The 20,148-nt window shown below is 38.6% G+C and overlaps 1 protein-coding gene across 3 annotated transcripts in view; it reads right to left on the bottom strand.

Moving 5' to 3' along the window:
- Positions 1-319: 319 nt before the first annotated feature.
- RSF1 (remodeling and spacing factor 1) overlaps positions 320-20,148 on the bottom strand; it is a 158,329-nt gene continuing 138,500 nt past the window's right edge. For all 3 annotated transcript variants that reach the window (XM_030828730.1, XM_003254671.4, XM_030828731.1), the window contains 6 exons: positions 19,092-19,201; positions 13,430-13,497; positions 12,135-12,342; positions 10,382-10,602; positions 7,373-7,561; positions 320-2,868 (listed from right to left, as the gene is read on the bottom strand). In XM_030828730.1, coding sequence (XP_030684590.1) covers positions 2,297-2,868; positions 7,373-7,561; positions 10,382-10,602; positions 12,135-12,342; positions 13,430-13,497; positions 19,092-19,201 — 1,368 coding nt within the window. In that variant the 3' untranslated portion in view covers positions 320-2,296. The remainder of the gene's footprint in view (positions 2,869-7,372; positions 7,562-10,381; positions 10,603-12,134; positions 12,343-13,429; positions 13,498-19,091; positions 19,202-20,148) is intronic.

Genomic DNA, 20,148 nt, shown 5'->3' with positions numbered 1-20,148 from the left:
CACAATAGTGGCTTTACCCAGCTGCAGGACTAAAATGGTAGAGTGAGACTGGGTGGCAGGAAAGGGCACTTGTACATTCAAACCACTTACCTTGCACTAGTAGAAATCTTTATATTGCTTGCCTGTTTTAGATAGTTTAAAAGGTTAATTCTTAGCTGACTTGCAAATAAATAAAACAAACCTAGCTGGAAAGGAGACTGTAAGTGAATGCAGCTTCTTCCACAGCCCTGCTTTACTGTCTGTGAATGTAAGCCCTTCCCTCCCTTCCAGTGGAACACTGTCTCAAAATAAAAATCACAACTTACTTGGAACCACATGCTATTGGTGCATCCTATTTTTAGGTTGCTTTCATTATTTTATTTTTTATACAGATACACATTGCTAGAATCAAAGCAAAAATATTAATGGGCAGGTACTACAGAAATAAAGTGAAACAAAACAAAACAACGACCGACTGAAAAACAATAGCTATAAACTTTCAAGGCCAAAAGATAAGATTTAAGGGCAATACCTGTTGAAGAAGGAAAAGGAGTATAAAGTTCCTAGAGAGGTATTTATAATGCAAATCTAATGCCAGCTTTTTAGTAGTAAAAAAGAGAAGTGCTTTACTATACACTGACTAGCACATAATACTTAATTTGGAAAGAAAAATTAATGACGTTCCTTGGGCCAGCAGCAGATATGGTGTGTCCATTGCCGGCAACAGACACAACACCGGAACAGAAAAACCCAAATCCTAGGGCAAAAGTATCCACAGAAGTAATGGTTGAAGGTTTCTGGATTTAACAGGCTAGGTTTAATCACAAGTGCTACACTCTGTACAATGTTATGGCTCTGCCTGAAATTTTACAGCTATAACAGAAACTAAATAAGACAAAGTTCATATTTTAGTGTCAATTACATGTTAGGTATTTAGTTAGTTACAAACCCTTTTTTCTTGAAACAAAGGGCTTTTAAGTGTTGAGATGTTTGAAATGGATGTCATGCCTATTAATTACATCGGCAGTTCTCATTCAACTCTATGTTGGTTGTATGACTATTAATGAATTTTAATAGAAGTCTAATGGCCAAAGGCCAAAACTACATTCAAACTCTGCTAATATATCCAGGCAGATAGGAAATTCCAACACACACACACACGCACATGCACACACACAAACACACACGCACACGCACACACGCTAAAACTCAAACTAAAAACCTCCCAAAGGAACTGCTTTGCTTGTAGACTTCAATTTGAAGTAGATACTAAGGGCAAGAATAGACCAGTTAAAATTCACCTGAAAATCTCTTCCCAGTCTTCAAATGTGCTAAAATATCACTGTCAGCTTAGCATCTCTTCATGTATGTTATATATAGATGTATTTTTTTCAAAATGATATTTCAGATATTTAAACATCAAGTGGCCAGAAGACAAGAGTTATACTATTGGCAAAGTTTACAGTCCACCCAGGCCTTAAGAAAGACCACATTCATTTCACTAATAACTCTCCATCAGACACAATGTATTTGAGGCCACCTTATTACCACTGCATAAAGCTATTTAAAAAAATTTGTTGCTAGCACAGTCTGGTTGGCAAAGCTTCATTATACATTTTACTGTACAAACGCTTTTCAGATGATTTTATTTTTTTTAAAACAAGAAACTCTGCTATAACAAAAATTTAGGTTAATTATGACGGTACTTTCACTGTCTCTTCTTTATTAAGTGTGGTTATCTCCAATAGTAAACAAGTTGATTTCACAAAGGCTGTTACTAAACGACTTATGTATGATGTTATCTACAATTCTCAAACTGTAACAGTACAGACTTGAACTTTTAAATTGTCTGTAAATCATCATCTATGCCATGAATGTTTAAATATAATATATATTTAATATGAAAAAGCTAAAGCACAAGTGCTTTCTCCCACCCCTAAATTCTGCTTTGGGCCCTCACAGATTTGGAATGCATTCTCATCCACCCTTTTTCACAAAGTCAGGAGAGCTCAGGAAATATAAAGTCAAAAATATACAAATCTTTGTTGTTATTATAATAAGATTTTTTTCCATGAATGAAATTACCAAGGACCATGAACCTGGAAAAAGAAAATCAAAAGGAATTTACAGCAATTATTTATCTTCAAAGTTCAAAACTTGTCACTTCACAGAAAGACTTCAGGATTTGTTGAAATTTTTCTTCTAAAAGTCATTCTGTAGTGGAGTTTTCTAGGAAAAATTAAACAGCTTTTAATAACTGGCCCGCTGGTGTGAGAGCTACCGTGGAATAAATTAGCACAAAAATGGAAAAAAAGTCTTATAACTGTTCACTGTTACAGACATAATCAACAAGGTCAGTCACTCTCAAAAGCTCATCTTCCTCCTCTTCTGGTGCTCCTGCCTCCTGCCCACCACTTGTCCCATTGGAGGCTAGGCTTGCACTGGCTGTGCTGTTGTCCTTGGGGGTCTGAGACTTCTCAGTAGGCTTGCCAATCAAGTTCTCAATGGCTTTGCCAGGGCTCTGTCCATTGGTTGAAGGTAAGTCCACTAAGCTATAGTCCAATGGGCTCCCCACTTTGCCTACATTTTCAAAGTCCTCTTCCTCATCACTTTCTATCCGGTAGGGCTTCTTGGTGCTCTCTTGTTCTGAGGGCAGGACCCTAGGCTGGCTGTCACGGGCAGGCTGATTTGCATCTCCATGAGCATTGTCACAACTCTCCTCATCCGTCTCAATCCGGTGTAGCCGTTTGCGGGATGGTTTGCCTTCCTCTTCCGCCTCCTCCTCATCTGCTTCTGAATACTCATCTGTGCTTCGGCCCCGCTTTCGAACTGACCGCTTTGATTCTTTAGCTAGCTCGTCATCTTCAGAGTTCTTGGACAAATAGCTCTCTAGAATAAACAGCACATTTAAGCCATTGGCACGGTTAACCATAAATGAATTTAATTCTCCTTTTCCTCCCCATATTCACCCCACGTCCTGCTTTCAGAATTGCTTGTACATAGTTTCCTTTCAATAATTGGCCTGATTTCTCTCTTCTCGGTCCCATAACAATGCCCAATATGACTCATGGTGTACTTTATGATTTTAGACAATATATATATAGATATATTTTTTTGAGACGGAGTCTCACACTGTTGCCCTGGCTAGAGTACAATGGTGTGATCTTGGCTCACTGCAACCTCCGCCTCCCGGGTTCAAGCGATTCTCCTGCCTCAGCCTCCCAAGTAGCTGGGATTACAGGCGCCCGCCACCACGCCCAGCTAACTTTTTGTGTTTTTAGTAGAGACGGGGTTTCACTATGTTGGCCAGGCTGGTCTCGAACTCCTGACCTTGTGATCCATCTGCCTCGGCCTCCCAAAGTGCTGGGATTACAGGCATGAGCCACCGTGCCTGGCCTTCTTTATTTTTTGAGATGGAGTCTCACTCTGTCTCCCAGGCTGGAGTATCGTGGCGCAAACTCGGCTCCCTGCAACCTCTGCCTTCCAGGTTCAAGCAATTCTCCTGTCTCAGCCTCCCAAGTAGCTGGGATTACAGGTGTGTGTGTCGCCACACCCAGCTAATTTCTTTGCATTTTTAGTAGAGATGGGGGTTCACCATGTTGGCCAGACTGGTCTCGAACTCCTGGCCTCAAGTGATCTGCCCATCTTGGCCTCCCAAAGTGCTGGGATTATAGGCGTGAGCCACTGTGCCCAGCCAACAGCAGACTTCTTGGGGAAGATGTCTGATAATGCTTGAATTAAATGAAGACAGGTTAGTTACAAACTAACAAACTCCTTCCCACTAGTACACAAATTAGGTTATCATGTCAACATGCTGATAAAGAAAGATTCAAACTGGACACCCAACTCTGTACATCTTAAACACTGTGCCAACTCTCATCTTAGTTATCAGATGCCCTTGGTAGTCTTAATTGTCTTCTCTTCTTAGTCTATATAGTTGGGCCTCCCTATCCATTAATTTAACCAACTGCAGATGGAAAATATTCAGGAAAAAGATAGATGGTAGTGTCTGAACTGAACATACATAGACTTTTTTCTTGTCATTCACTAAACAATACAGTATAACAATTATATAACATTTACACTGTATCAGGTATTTTAAATATTCTAGAGATTATTTAAAGTATATAGAGGATATGGGTAGGTTATATGCAAATATGACACGATTTTATATGAGGGACTTGTAAATCCAAGGATTTTGGTATCTGTGGGGATCCTGAAACCAATCCTCCATGGATACTGAAGATGACTCTACTTCCATTTTAGAAGAACTCACCTAGTCTCACAACTTGGCATGCCATCTATGTGCTAACGGCTCTCATATTTATTTTAGGCAACCGCTGAATACCAGACTAGTGTATCAAACTGCCTACTCGACATCTAAGCTTGGATATCTCTAAACAGGCATCTCAAATGATGTGTCTAAAACTGGGCTCCTAAACTTTCTCCTTAAACCTGCAGCACTGTGGTCTCTACCAACTTAGTTTTTGGCAATTGCTCCTCCAATTGCTCAGTCATCCTTGATTCTTTTCTTTCTCTCATCCCACCCAACAGTAAATCCTTTGGGTCTCACTTTAAAACATATCCATAATGTGACTGCTTTCATCCCTTTACTGCCACTGACCCAGTTCCACCCTCCATCATCTCTCACCTGGACTATTACAATAACGTCCCAATGGGTCTTCTAGCTTCTGCCCTGGCCCCCCTTCAATCTATTCATAACACAACTACCACAGCAAATTAAAATCTAAGTCAGATCATATCACTCTTTTGCTCAAAATGTGGGATGGTTTGCTTTCCTCTTCCTCCTCATCTGCCTCTGAATACTCATCTGTGCTTTGGCCCAAATGTTTCTCACCTTACACAAAATAAAAATCCAAAGTCTATACAATGCCCTACTCTGTGTTATCTAATATGGTAAACACTAGTCACATGTGGTTATTTTAAATTTAAATTAGTTAAAATTAAATAAAAATAAAAATTCAGTTCCACGGTCACACTAGCCACATTTCAAGTGCTCAATAGTCATATGAGGCTAGTGGCTATTGTAACGATCAGCACACATATAATCAGTGCAGAAAGTTTAACTGCACAGCACTATTTATCATCAGAGGTTAGCACATTTTTTATGTAAGAGGCAGGCCCTATAGTCTCAGTCACAACAACTCAGCTTTTTGAGAAAGCAGGCAACAGACAATATGTAAACAAATGGGTATGGTAGTCTTCCAGTAAAAATTGTATTACAGGGCAGGGTGCAGTGGCTTACACCTGTAATCCTAACACTGTGGGAGGCCAAGGTAGGGGGGATCACTTGAGGCCAGGAGTTTAAGGCCAGCCAGGGCAACACTGCAAGATCTCATCTCTATAAAATAAATTTAAAAATTAGCACAGTGTGGTGGCTTATGCCACTTCTAGCCACTTAGGAGACTGAGGCAGGTGGACTGCTTGAGCACAGCAGACTGAGGCTATGGTGAGCTGTGATGGTCCCACTGCACGCCAGCCAGGGTGAGACCCTGTCTCAAAAACAAAAACAAAAACCTTGCTTTTTTATTTATGTAAGCAGGTGGGCTGTCGTTTGCTGACTGGTCCCCACTGACTTCTTTGCTTCATATCATTATGTTTGCTTCACTCATTCTGCTCCAACAACCCTGCACTCCCTTCTGTTTGCTGAACATGACGAGCACAAACATGCCTCAAGGCCTTCATATTTATTGTTCCATCTGCCTGTATCATTCTTCTTTTAGATAACTGCATGACTCACACACAACATTTCTTTCAGGTTTTCACTCAAATGTTTTCTTAGTGAGGATTTCCTTAGTATACTATATGAAATTCAACTACTTTCCCAACCCCCTTTTCTCCTTTATTTTTTTCCACAGCACTCATCTCTAATACATCATATATTCTACTTATCTATCTTGTTTATTGTCGCCTCTTCCCAACTAAGAGTTTCGTAAGAGCTATTTTGTTTGCTGTTATATTCCAGTGCTTGGAATAGGGCCTAGTTTAATAAATATTCATATTTAATGGCTTAACTAATGCATTTATGTTTGTTTCTGTGACACATGAAGGTAAGTACACATTCAAAAGAGATGTTCACCTCCCTTCTTTAGCATCCCACATCCAAACATTTTTTTCCCTTTCTCTTTTGTCTTGGGCTCAAACTTAAATTCATGTTTAATCTATGAAAGCAAAACAATCTTCAAAACAGGCCATAAAGCCGGGCGTGGTGGCTCACGCCTGTAATCCCAGCACTTTGGGAGGCCAAGGCGGGCGGATCACCTGAGGTCAGGAGTTCGAGACTAGCTTGGCTAACATGGTGAAACCCCGTCTCTACTAAAAATACAAAAATTAGCCAGGCCTGGTGGCGCATGCCTAAAATCCTAGCTATTGGGAGGCTGGGCCAGGAAAATAATTTGAACCTGGGAGGCGGAGGTTGCAGTGAGCTGAGATCGCAACACTGCACTCCAGCCTGGGTGACAGAGTGAGACTCTGTCTCAAAAAAAAAAAAAAAAAAAAAAAAAAAGAAAAAAAAATACACACACACGCACACATATATATATACATATATATATATTAAATAAAACAAAAAAGACTGAATGGATAAATGGATGTCAGAAATTCATATTTTAGAGCTTGTCTTGTACTACTGGTAGGGGGCACAGTTAACAGCTATTAGGAAATAAAACAGTTTCCAACTGAAATCATAGTCAAGGTGGAAAGAGACAGTAGGCACTTTTATTTGGAACCTTTTTAGCTATTAAGGACATAAGAGGTTATTTCAAAATGAGGGCCATGAATAAGGGAGTAAAAAAAAGAAGTAGAATAATCTTGATCAGATCACAATTTTGAGACTTTTCCAGTTCAATGAAAATTTAAATTACAATGGAGATCTTAAAAATTAGCTTCTTATCGAGTATCTTTTATTTAAACTATAGTAGGCACAAAATTATAGGTTTTATCTCAAAGATACTACTGGTTATATGGATTTTTTTTTTTTTTTTGAGACACAGTCTTGCTCTGTCACCCAGGGTGGAGTGCAGTGGCGCGATCTTGGCTCACTGCAACCTCTGCCTCCCAGGTTCAAGCAATTCTCCTGCCTCAACCTCCTGAGTAGCTACGATTACAGGCGCATATCACCACACAGGCTAATTTTTTTATTTTTAGTAGAGACAAGGTCTCACCATGTAGGACAGGCTGGTCTTGAACTCCTGGCCTCAAGTGATCTGCTTGCCTTGGCCTCCCAAACTGCTGGGATTACAGGCGTGAGCCACCATGCCTGGCCTGGTTATATGAGTTTCAAAGAATGGTACAGAGTCACAATCCTGAGTTCACTTTATAATGTCTATTTTGCCCTGTCCAGACTTCTATACATAGGAGACCTATGCCTTACCTTCACTCTCTGAGCTGGAAAGTCTTCGTTTGTGAACTCGCCTTATTTCTTTACCACGTCGCAAACTCTTCTGGGAACCGTCACTTTCTGAGTCTTCTTTGTAGTTAATTTGTCTTTTCTGATTTCTCCTTGACCGCCTCCGCCGAGTTTCTACAAAATCATCACTAAAATCATCACTGAAGTCACTTTCTATTTTAAAAAAAGGAAGAAAAAAGTATAAAATTTAAGTCTATTAAGTAGAAATGTAGCTTAGGTTATAAAAATGAAAAGCTACTAAGCAGAGTTCAGTCATAAATATTTTTAAGTGAACAGTAACTTTTAGGAGTCTCATTTTATTTGAGAGAGTATCTCACTATCACACAGCCTGGAGTGCGGTGGCATGAACGCGGCTCACCACAGCCTCAACCTCCCGGGCTCAAGAGATCCTCTGGCCTCAGCTGCCCCAGTGGCTAAAGCTAGGATCACAGGCATATGCACTACCACTCCTGGCTACCTACCAAAGTGTTGAGATTACAACATGCCTGGCCTTTAAGTCTCACTTAAAAAAAAAAAAAAAAAAAAAAAAGAATGAGTCAATCTGTGAGGGTTTTTAATGCCAAACCTCACAATCTATACTCTTAGCAGTGAATCCTCAAGATTAGAAAATGTTTTATCCTTTTTTGTTTGTTTTTGAGACAGAGTCTCACTATGTCACACAGGCTGGAGTGCAGTGGCGTGATCTTGGCTCACTGCAAACTCCACCTCCTGGGTTCAAGCAATCCTCCTGCCTCAGCCTTCCAAGTAGCTGGGACTACAGGTACTGGCCACCACACCTGGCTAATTTTTGTATTTTTAGTAGAGGTGGAGTTTTGCCATGTTGGCCAGGCTGGTCTTGAACTCCTGACCTCAAGTGATCCGCCTGCCTCGGCCTCCCAAAGTGCTGGGATACAGGTGTGAGCCACCACACCCGGCCTAAATGTTTTATACTTTTTTAGAAATAGTCCTTACTGCAGTCGACCTACAACTACCTGGTCAGGTACAGAGCTGCCATGACTGCTCTTCTTGGTGGACGGCTACCACAAATCTGCCTCCTGATAATCTGCTGTTCTACCTGTGGCTATAGTCACAATGTATTGCAGAGGTTAAGTCCTCTAATCAAAGAAAACTCATGAATCTGTTCCACATAAATATAGAACTCAAGATACATTTTTGACTTTTCTCCATAAAGAATACAAAATCTGCTAAATAAAGCACACAGACCTAGTTAAACTTGCAAAGCACTGCTAAATAGCATTGTTCTTGTCATCTCTGATCAACAAGCCAGAGTGAGGCTGTGGCATTATGTCACAGCTGTTTTTCAGAATGTTAAATTTCACCAAAGTATGACGTTCAAGCTTGTTATTCTTTTGTGGATTTCAAACATTTCAAAATAGCTAGCCAACAGGTTGAAGTGGTTCTCATTGGCCAAATTTGGGACAAATGGAGCCTAAATAGTGATGGGAATGTAGTATATCCACTGATCAGAATAAGAATCCACGAGTTTACACTGACATAAATAAATAAACATATGGAGGAGAAGGGAAATGTTCTTCCTTACAGAACAACAATAAATAAATATAACAGAAATGACAGAGTTAGAATTATCCACAGGAACTAAAACTAGTAGGTGAAATATAAGGAACAGGATATTTAAATAGTCTCAAATTCCCACAAATTACTTATTAATTATAAGGAAAAATAATAAAGAGACTCAGAAGATGCAACATTCTCTGTGCTATTCCTGCTATAAATGCATAATCTGAATCTTATCACAAGGAAACAAAAGAAATCCAAACTGAGAAACATCTTATAACTAGTATGTATTCTTTAAAAATATCAAGATCAATGAGACAAAATTTGAGGAACATTCCAGATTAATGGAGACTAAAGAGATGTGAATAAACGCGTAGCCCTGGAATGGACCCTGGGTTAGGAAAAGAAAAAAAAGATATAAACAATAATACAGAAATACTTGATAAAAATTTGAATGTGTACTGTTAATTAGGTAATAGCATTATATCAATGTTAAAATATCTGAATTTGGTAATTGCACTGTGGTTATGTAAGAAAATGTCCTTGTCCTTAGGAAATAATCACTGATAAAGGGGCATGATATTATCATCACTTATTTAGACGGTTTAGGAAAAAAGATAAATAAAACCAAAAAAACCCCACAAGGATGGCCAGAGTCTGATACTCATATCTATGGTTCTTCTCCAATAAGATGACACCTATCAATTTGCCAATTGCATAAAGCCACGCATTTCTTTTAGCAGTTGAGCCTCTATTTACTCACTTAATAGGGATAAGCATAATCTATAACAACATCAACTACTGTTAATCTGTAAAAACTACTCAACACTGACTGTGGTCTAAATGAGAGTTAACTTATATTATTCTCTCTCCAACAGCTGGGCATCTGAGGGAAATGTTCACAGTTTATTGAGAATGATTTCCAAGAAACCCTATGAAGATGAAGGTTTAGGCGTGGAAACATTTGACAACCAAAGAGTCATCACAATCCTACTAGGCATCTGATATGAAGTTAACATATCAATCTGTATGTATTTTCTCAGATGTGCTTTCTATGAGAAAAATTTAGTCAGAAATAAGTCTTAAGAACAGAATTTTAAGAATTCTTAACTCCAAAAGTCGTAAGAATTTGTTGAGCTGGCCAGCGTGCTGGCTCACGCCTGTAATCCCAGCACTTTGGGAGGCCGAGGTGGGCAGATCACCTCAGGTTGGGAGTTTGAGACCAGCCTGGCCAACATGGAGAAACTTCCTCTCTACTAAAAATACAAAATTAGCTGGGCATGGTGGTGCATGCCTGTAATCCCAGCTACTTGGGAGGCTGAGGTAGGAGAATCGCTTGAACCCGGGACACAGAGGTTGCAGTGAGCCGAGATGGCGCCATTGCACTCCAGCATGAGCAACAAGAAAAAAAAAAAAAAGAATTTGTTGAGCTACCATATGGCTACAGATTATTTTTACCAGAGTCTCTACTATTCTCCTCAGATTCCTCCTCTTCATCATCATCGGAATATTTTTTCTTTGGGGTCTTTCTTCGCAAACGCCTGCTCTGCCTCATTGGCCGAGAGGGGTGTCGCCTCAGTCTACGGCTACAAAAGTCAGTGTCACTGTCATCATTAGATGGAGGATCTTCTTCACTTTCATCTGGGTTTTCATCAGACACAACAAACTCATCTTGAGATCTGTCCAAGAGAAACCAGATAAAATACAATGGTATTTAGAAGAGTGAACCCATTTTTAAGAGTTCTGAGTTCAAATTCTGGTGAGCCCAGTGAATCATTAAGTATAGTGCAATGTATCTGGATAATTGTTATCAAATGCCCTATTTATAAAATGGGGAAAATGTTTTACCACCTATCCTCTTAAGAGGGGTTGTAAAGATGAATTAATGTTGATTTCTGTACTGCTTTGACCTCTTGGGATGTCCCCCATGTTAAATTCGACATATTCAAAAGTGAATTCATTATTTCCCAATCTACTTCTCTCTTCTGTTCCCTGGTCTGGTATTTGGCACCATCACTCATCCAGTAACTCCAACCAGAAACGTGGTATTCATCCTAACTTTCCCCTTTTCATTTCTCATATCTAATAAATTAATAATTTCTCTAGAGTCTACCTCTTAAAAGATAATTTCTCAAACCTGATCTCTTCTGTTTTCAGCTTTTCATACTCACCTAAACTACAAAAGCAACGCCACAAATAGTTTCTCTAATATCTGGTCTCATTTCCCCTCAATCTATCCTCCAAATGAATGCCAGGATGAATCTTTCTGAAGCATAAATCTCATATTAATTTAGTGTTTAAAATCCTTCACTGGTTTTGTATAATTTTCGGGATAAAGTCAAAACACTTATGCATGACAAATAAAACACTCCCTAATCTGGCTTTTTATCACTTGGCCACATCTCCAGTAGGGCACTCTCTACTACATCCCCTTATTCCTGCTATCCAGAGCCAACAGGAGTTTCCCAAACATTCTATGACATTTTACGGCTTGCTGTCTTGGACATATGACTTCTATGCTTAGAATACCTTTTTCTTATCCTGCTTTTAGTCTCATACTAGTTGATTCCAAATACTCATTCTTCAAATTTCAGATCAAGCTTTACTTCTACTTTAAGGTTTACTCTTTGGATTAAGCCAACTTTCCTCTGTACCCTAATTTATCTTTCCCTGTATTTTAGTAGCAGTTATGCAGAATGACTTTTTTTTTTTTGTGGTTTATATGCTTGTTTCCTCTTCTAATAATCTGAAAGGAGAAACTCTGCAGTATTGTTCCAATTCCAACTCTGCAAAGAAGCCTTTCTTGATCTCCTATACTGGATTACCAGTCCCAAGTCCAACTTCTATGAGTCATGAGAGGATAATATCTTATTTATTTTTCACATAGGACTGGAAACCCCTCATGGACCCGGTAGAAGGTGGCACAGAGGTACAGAGAAAGCTCTCAATAAATGAAAGTTTAATTGTAGTTAGTAAAATTTAAATACAATTTTGAATGTTAAACAACCATAAATCTATTTTCTGTTCTAAATTTTAAAAATGGGCCAAAATTAGTATTCTTGAATCTGCTTCAAATATCCTGAAAATAAACAGAGGTTGTCTATGTACATGAAGAAGAAAACCCTCATCACAGCATGGGCAAGCCTCTCTGCTAGCCCAGTCCTATTCCTGCTGGTATCTAGGGATTGGAGTCTAGTAGGAGACCACACACCCATCACTGATCTTGAATTCATCCTCGCTCTCTTCTTCATCCAGGTTGCTATCACTGTCCAGATCATTTAATCGCCGGCGTTTCTTCCTTCGAGCAGCAGCTGCCCTCTGGGGTCGTTTATTTTCTTTTCTTTCTTCATCCAAAATAGTAGAGATGTCTTTCCCACGATGACCTGTGATGGTGGAAATATCTTTTCCTCGGCCAACTCCTGAATTTGGGGGAGGGAAGTTCGGGGAGAGAAAAATATGTGTTTATTAAAAGCTTCCCTTTAATTTCTAGAGACAGTCCTTATTCATGCTTAGCAGCTCTTCATTTCTTTATTTTCTTCCTACAAATATGCAGTTTTCTCATGACTTCAGCTGACAGAGGTCTCAGAGTTTTAGCATTCGTTTATCCTACTAAAGAGAAGTTTACTATGTAGGGAACCTCTTGTTTTTAAAATTTTTATATAATTCACACACCATAATATTCACCCTCTTAAAGTGTACAATCCAGATGTTTTTAGTACAGTCACAAAGTTGTGCAACCATCACCACTACCTAACTCCAGAACATTTTCATCACCCAAAAAAGAAACCTCATACCTATGAGCAGTCACTCAAGAATCTCTTCTTGAAAGCTGTCTTTTGGACAAGGCTTTAGAAAGAGGCCAATAGAGTTTTTAAAAACAGTGTTTGCAGGACAGAAAAAGTGAGAATTCAGCAGCAAAGATGTAAATAAAACATATATCTCTGGAAAAGCCTTAAACAATCTACTTATTAATCTTTTCCAGAGTTTTCATAATAACTAAGTAGAAACCAGAATGTTCCATATTGGAGCATTGGCTAACAGTGCTTTAATTAAATTACCTTCAAGTTCTTCTATTTTAATGCCACTTACTAAAGACTATGAAATTAAGAAACCAACTTTTAATAGGTTAACTTAAAAAATTTTGGTTTAAATTATTTTGGTTCTGATTATCCATAATTTTTGAGACTTTGTAGTCTCAAAGACAACTGAAAAGTTTCCTCAGTTTTCTATATGGAATCAGAAGTAAATTTTTTAACCTATGCAGGAACATCAATGTTTTATCTCAGCTTGTAAAACAAAACTGCTTTAAAAGTAATTAGTAAGATATGAGTCTATACACTGACATTGTGTCCACAAATTACTCTAAATCTGAGACAACTAACATCAAGTACTAATCATGATACACAATGGGAAAGAGAATAAAAACATATGCTCACTGCCCTAATTTGGGCACCTGAATGAACTTCTTGGCAGAGTTCTATGAAGAAGAGAGAATGACAAACATACCTCCTCCATCAGCTTCTTTGATATCATCTTCAATAGCTTCATCAATTGCTTCATCAAACTCATCAAATCTAAAATATACACAATGATCACATTACAGCCTGTCCTGGCTTTTTCTTTTTTTTAAATTATTTTTATTTATTTATTTTTGAGACGGAGTCTCGCTGTCACCAGGCTGGAGTGCAGTGGTGCCATCTCGGCTCACTGCAACCTCTGCCTCCCGGGTTCAAGGGATTCTTCAGCCTCAGCCTCCCGAGTAGCTGGGACTACAGACTCGGGCCACCACACCCAGCTAATTTTTGTACTTTTAGTAGAGATGGGGTTTCAATGGGGTTTCACCATGTTGGCCAGAATGGTCTCGATCTCTTGAACTCGTGATCTGCCCGCCTGGGTCTCCCAAAGTGCTGGAATTACAGGCATGAGCCACTGCACCCAGCTGGCCTTTTATTTTTAAAGATTACCTTTAGCAGATGTCTGTTACTGTCTGATTGTTTATGTCCCCTCAAAATCCCCATGTAGAAATATTAAATCTCAAGGTGACGGTATTAGGAGGTGGGGTCTTTGGCAGAGCCCTCATGTATAAGATTAGTGCCCATATAAAAGAAGGCAGAGAGAGACCCTTTGTTTCTTCCACCATACGTGGTTACAGTGAGAAGATGGCCATCTATGAAGGAGCAGGCCTTCACTAGGCATTGGGTCTACCCTAAAAAGTCCCCTCATCCCTTCTGTGATTAAGAACACCCTAGAAGGTGCCATCTATGAACCAGAAAGCAGGCCCTCACCAGACACCATACCTGCCAGTACCTTGATCTCAGACTTCCTAGCTTCTAGAACCGCGAGAAATAAATTTCTGTTGATTATAGGCTATCCAGTTTACGGTTACTTTGTGATAGCAGACAAACTGGACTGAGGCAATGTCAGCAAAAATTTTTATAAAGGGCCAGATGGTAAATATTTTAGGCTTTTCAGACAATGCAGTCTCTGTTGTAACTACTCAACTCTGCTATTGTAGTGCAAAGCAGCTACAGACAACATGTAAGTAAATGATACAGACGTGTTTCAATAAAACTTTATGAGCATGAAAATTTGAATTATAGGTAATTTCCATACAATTTTCACAGGATATCATTTTTTTTTTGATCCTTTTCTTCAAGCATTTATAAAAACCACTTTGAGGTCACGTTGTACAAAAACTAGAAGTGAGCTGAATTTAGCCCACAGGCCATAATTTGCCAACTCCTAATTATACAAATCACATGGCAAAGTAAGTAAAACAAAATTACAGTTCCATAAATACTATTAAGTCCTAATAATATGTCTGGGCACAGTGGCTTACATCTGTAATCTCAGCACTTTGGGAGGCCAAGGCAGGCAGATCACTTGAGCCCAGGAGTTCAAGACCAGCTTGGGCAACATGGTGAACCCCTGTCTCTATAAAGAATACAAAAAATTAGCTGGGTGTGTGGTGTGTGCCTATAGTTCCAGCTACTTGGAGGGCCGAGACAAGAGGACTGCTTGAGCCCAAGAGGCAGAGGATGCAGTAAGCTGAGAATGCACCATTGCACTCCAGCCTGGGGGACAGGGTGAGACCCTGTCTCAAAAAAAAAAAGAAAAGAAAAGAAAAGAAAAGAAAAAAGTCCCAATAATAGGGCTATATTATTACTGCTATTGAAATTATTACTGAAATTCATACACAAATGGTTAAAATTTTAGAACTAGGTAAAAGTACTTCTTGAAGCTGTTTACCTTGACTTAAAGAAAAGGATCAAGACTAAAGGATTCCTAAGATTTCTTCACATATAAAATGCCTTTTACTTCAGGGCTCAGCCAAAAGGATGAAGTAACTTGTTTAAAACTATGCTAAAAATGGTAATTACTAGCCATGTGTGGCTACTTATATATTTAAATTCGTTAAAATTTAAAATTCTGTTCCTCACTAGACATAATTCGAGTATTCAATAGTCACATATGGCTATGGCCACCATATCAGACATCAAAGAAATAGAATATTTCCATCACCAGGGTATATTGAAGAGGGTGGGATTACGGGCACACAATGGATTAACAACAGCATCAAAACTAAAAGCTGGGGCTGGGTGCAGTGGCTCAGCACTCTTGGGAGGCTGAGGCAGGAGTATAACTTGAGCTCAGGAGGTTGAGACCAGTCTGGGCTATATGGTGAGACCCTGTATCTACAAAAACAAAAAATTAAAAAAATTAGCCAGGTGTGATGATGTGTGCCTGTTGTCCTAGCACTCTGGGAAGCTGAGGAAATAGGACTGCTTGTGCATAGGAGTTCGAGGCTGCAGTGAGCTGTGATCGTGCCACTGCACTCCAGCCTGTGCGACAGAGTGAAATCCTGTCTCAGAAAAAGACTAAAAGCTGGAGGCTGGAAGTGGCTGTATACACCCATAGTCCCAACTACTTGGGAGCCTGAGGCAGCAGGATGGCTTGAGCCCAGGAGTTGGGAGTCCAGTCTAGGCAACATAACAAGACCCCGTCTCTAAAAACTAAATATCCTGCCTTCTGAGTTAGAATATATAATTTCAAAGGACTCACAAATTTCAGATCTAGAACTCTTCTTTTACAATGTAATTTTTACTGGCTGCATGGTATCTCACCTTACAGATGTACCACATTTAGCTAAAACAGTTTATTTCCAATTTTTCACAATTGCAATATTATGAGAAACATTCTTGTAGCTGTAGTGTGGATTTTTCTTAAGTTCTGAGAAAGTAAAACTCAGCACATCCATTCACTAGGGTAGAATAGCAGATACAGATAAAGCCAGATGCCAGATGCAAAGTTAACTGAAAACAGCATTTGTCCTGAGGACAGGGTGCAGCTGTAAGGTGGCATAATAACCTATTTCTCTGAGTGACCACTTTCTTACTGAGAAATTTGTTTGCTAAAATCAAAGACCATCAGAAACTTCAGGCATCTGAAACTATTTTACAAAGAATGAAACATCCTATTCTTGCCTTAATGATAATCTAAGTGATTTTTAATGCAACTAAACAGCCTTGATTTATATCCCAGATGCAGAGCTTCGGATAAAAGATTTCTGAATACAACTCTCCATGTATCTATATTCCCTTGGTCTTGGTTGTCTCATCTGTGATAGTGGATTAACATAGATTATCCCTTTAAGCTCTAAAATCATATACGAATAAAATAGGAATTTAGGGTAAACTACGTTTTTTCATATAAAATGTATTGTGTTACGCATTTATTTATACTCTACCTAGTTCCAAAATGACTGACATATTACAAAACAACTCAAACATGATATGTATTTAATTCATACATGCTTATGTGCAATTTCCTTCCTTCCCTCCTCCCTGCCACCCTCTCTCTTACAGTCTCTCTATGATGCCCAGGATGGTCTTGAACTTCTGGGCTGAAACGATCCTCCTGCCTCAGTCTCCCAAAGTACTGGGATTTCAAGTGTAAGCCACCATGCCCAGCCAATTTATGTGCAATTTCATTTGTGAGAAACACTAGGTGAATGCAGAAAACTACACCTAGCTGAACTGAGTTGCACAGGAATCTACAAAACACACACACCTAAGACATCTACCAGTAACATCACTTCACTATGTGTTATAATAAAACTATAGCCTTTTGCATCTGATGTTATACTTTTCTGATTTCAGATAAACCTCCTTCTGCCACCACACCATAATTTACAAACTGCAATTCTCTGCTTCCACAGACAAGCTTCAGGTCTTTTTTCAGTATAAAACGCCACAGTTAATGTAGTATTTATGTATTTCTTACTTATTTAACATATGTCAAATGGCGCTCTCATTTTTAGTAGATTCCTATCTTTTTTAATTCATCGCTATTGAAGTTTTTAATGTATGTCTCTAACCCCATATTTTCCATAATCCCTATGGTTTTTCCTGTATAATTTTGCACAGCATGGTGATTTTTAAAAATACATGTTATGTTGCAGCAGAACTGACTTCACATTTGCACTTTCCATCTGTCAGCTTTGACTTCATACACATAGAAGAATACTTTTTATTTTTTGAAGTATTTTTTTAAAGACTAGGATGGGCACTATTCCTATATATATGGGATTTTACCCTTACTGATTCTACCATATTTTTATAAAGTTTTAACACTAACAATAGAAGCAAATTCCTCCATGATTACTGATGCAAGTTTATAAGTAAGAAGCAAGTTCAAAGTTAAGAGTTTCATAAAATCCACTGTTCTCCTTTTCCAGTTATTCAAGTTAAAAAACTGCTCTGGTGTTATCCCAGCAGATTTTAGAAGCTGTAGGCCAAAAAATGATCTAAAATAACTAAAATATAATTTATTTATTATTTGAATGAGACAGCATGATTTAGTGGAAAGAACACTAGACTGGAAGATAGGGTTTTAGAAGATAAGGTTTCTAGGAATAGCTACTAACAGTGATCATGGAAAACTCTCTCTGGTATCTTTGGTGTTAAAAGGTAAACCAGGTAATATTTACTGATTCTTTCACTTAGGTACTTATGGAGCATTAACTATCTGTCAGCACTATGCTAGGTATAGGGAACACAAGTCCATGTAAAATAAGCATGGTCTATTTTACATGGACCATTCATGTAAAATAGACCATTCATGTAAAATAGGTCCATTCATTAGGACCTTCATGCTAACAATCTAGTGATGAAGAAAAATGTTAATAAATCATCACAACCACACTCATTACAATTATAAGTGCTTTCAGGGAAAAGAACTGGTTGCTATGAAGGCACATAATGGGGGGATTTGATCTAGAGGAGGTTAACAAGCTAAAACTGAAAAGGAAATTGCAGGTAAACAGCATGTGCAAAGGGACTAAAAGGCGATGCAGCAAATGCAGAGAGTTTGTAAGAGAGAATGTGATAAGATAGAGTTGGAGAAGGAAGTAGAGATGAGACTATGCAGTGCCTTACTGGCCTTGTTAAAAGTATCAATGCTTGGCCGGGTGTGGTGGCTCATGTCTGTAATCCCAGCACTTTGGGAGGCTGAAGTAGGCGGATCACGAGGTCAAGAGGTTGAGACTATCCTGGCCAACATGGTGAAACCCCGTCTCTACTAAAAATACAAAAATTAGCTGGGCGTGGTGGCGGGTGCCTGTAGTCCCAGCTACTTGGGAGGCTGAGGCACAAGAATCCCTTGAACCCGAGAGGTGGAGGTTGCAGTGAGCCGAGATGGTGCCACTGCACTCCAGCCTGGCAACACAGCAAGACTCTCATCTCGAAAACAAACAAACAAACAAACAAAAATAATCCTTATCCCAAGAGCTATGGAAATCTGATAAAGTATGTTAAAGCAAAAGAGGATGACATGAACAGATTTACATTTGGAAAAGATCACTCTGCTCTAAAATTCTATGACTAGGCCAGGCACGGTGGCTCATGGCTATAATCTCAGCACTTTGGGAGGCTGAGGAGGGCAAATCACCTGAGGTCAGGCATTCGAGACCAGCCTGGCCAACAAGAGTGAGACTCAGCCTCAAAAAAAAAAAAAAAAAAAAAAATTCTATGACTAAAGATGGAAGGCAAGAAATATACATACAACTGCTAATAATCAGCATGATAGGAAAAGCACATACTTCTGGATCATGCTGTGTACTTGCAAAATAAATTCTCTTTCACTGTAGACATTTCCATACACTTCTTACCTGTAGCTTATACATTTCCTTGTTCTTGTTGACCTCCTTTCAAGCAAGTTTGCTTTGGATTTTTTTGAATCTTTTTTCTTTTCTTCTTGATCTTCAGAAAAGTCTGGCTCCTTAAAAAATATGATAATAAGCATCGAGGTTATTCCTTATGACAAAACAAAGTTCCTTGGGATAAATAGTTTTGTAATCTCCACCTAGGTAGCACATGTGAAAGGTTTGAAAAAGTTTGAGATGATCCCCTCCAAAAGTGAATAAACATGGCAACACTGAGTATACAGATTAAAAAGCATGCTGGTGATTAAAGGATGAAATCCTTCTGTATTAAAATTCTTATGCTTTTTTGAGTTTATAACCAGTACTTGTTTTAAAACAGTCATGACGAAGTTTTTCCATTGATAAATAATTTAATTTGCAACAGAAGATGTTCAACAAGTATGCTGCGTGAATGAAAGATTTAGAAGAAAGGGTTTGCTACTCAAAGAAATAACTTGACAGGCCATTTAAGCTTGTGATTTAATTAAGCCGGAATGAAATTACTTACACACATTTTTACAAATTACAAAAATCTACAAATTATGTAAATTACAAACCACATTTTATGCACTTTCACTCATGATATATCCACCTTAGTTATAAATTAGACTAATAAATGCAAAACAAATGTAATCCTTCAAAAAACCCAAACTGTGTCGAAAAATACAAACTGAAGTTTTCAACAATCCCCCAAATAAAAATTAAAAATCAAATCTCCCCAAACTCTTCTTTAGTCATTTTACATAAACAGCATGCAAAACAAGCTAACAACACATTATAAAGTTCAGGGTAAAAACAGAAAACATACTCCAAAGGTAAAAGCGGTAACTTTAGTTTAGATGTGATATCACATTTTGGAGTTACCTGCATACATAAAATTTCAATCATGAGGGATTATGGGTGATTTCTCGAAGGTCTTAAATTTCCATTTTTTTTTTTTTTTTTTTTTTTTTTTGAGACGGAGTCTCGCTCTGTCGCCCAGGCTGGAGTGCAGTGACACAATCTTGGCTCACTGCAAGCTCCG

Source organism: Nomascus leucogenys, chromosome 15 (genome assembly GCF_006542625.1).
Source record: "Nomascus leucogenys isolate Asia chromosome 15, Asia_NLE_v1, whole genome shotgun sequence".
Taxonomy (NCBI): domain Eukaryota; kingdom Metazoa; phylum Chordata; class Mammalia; order Primates; family Hylobatidae; genus Nomascus; species Nomascus leucogenys.
Note: the sequence above shows the minus strand (reverse complement) of the source record. Positions and strands in the feature narration are given on the sequence as shown.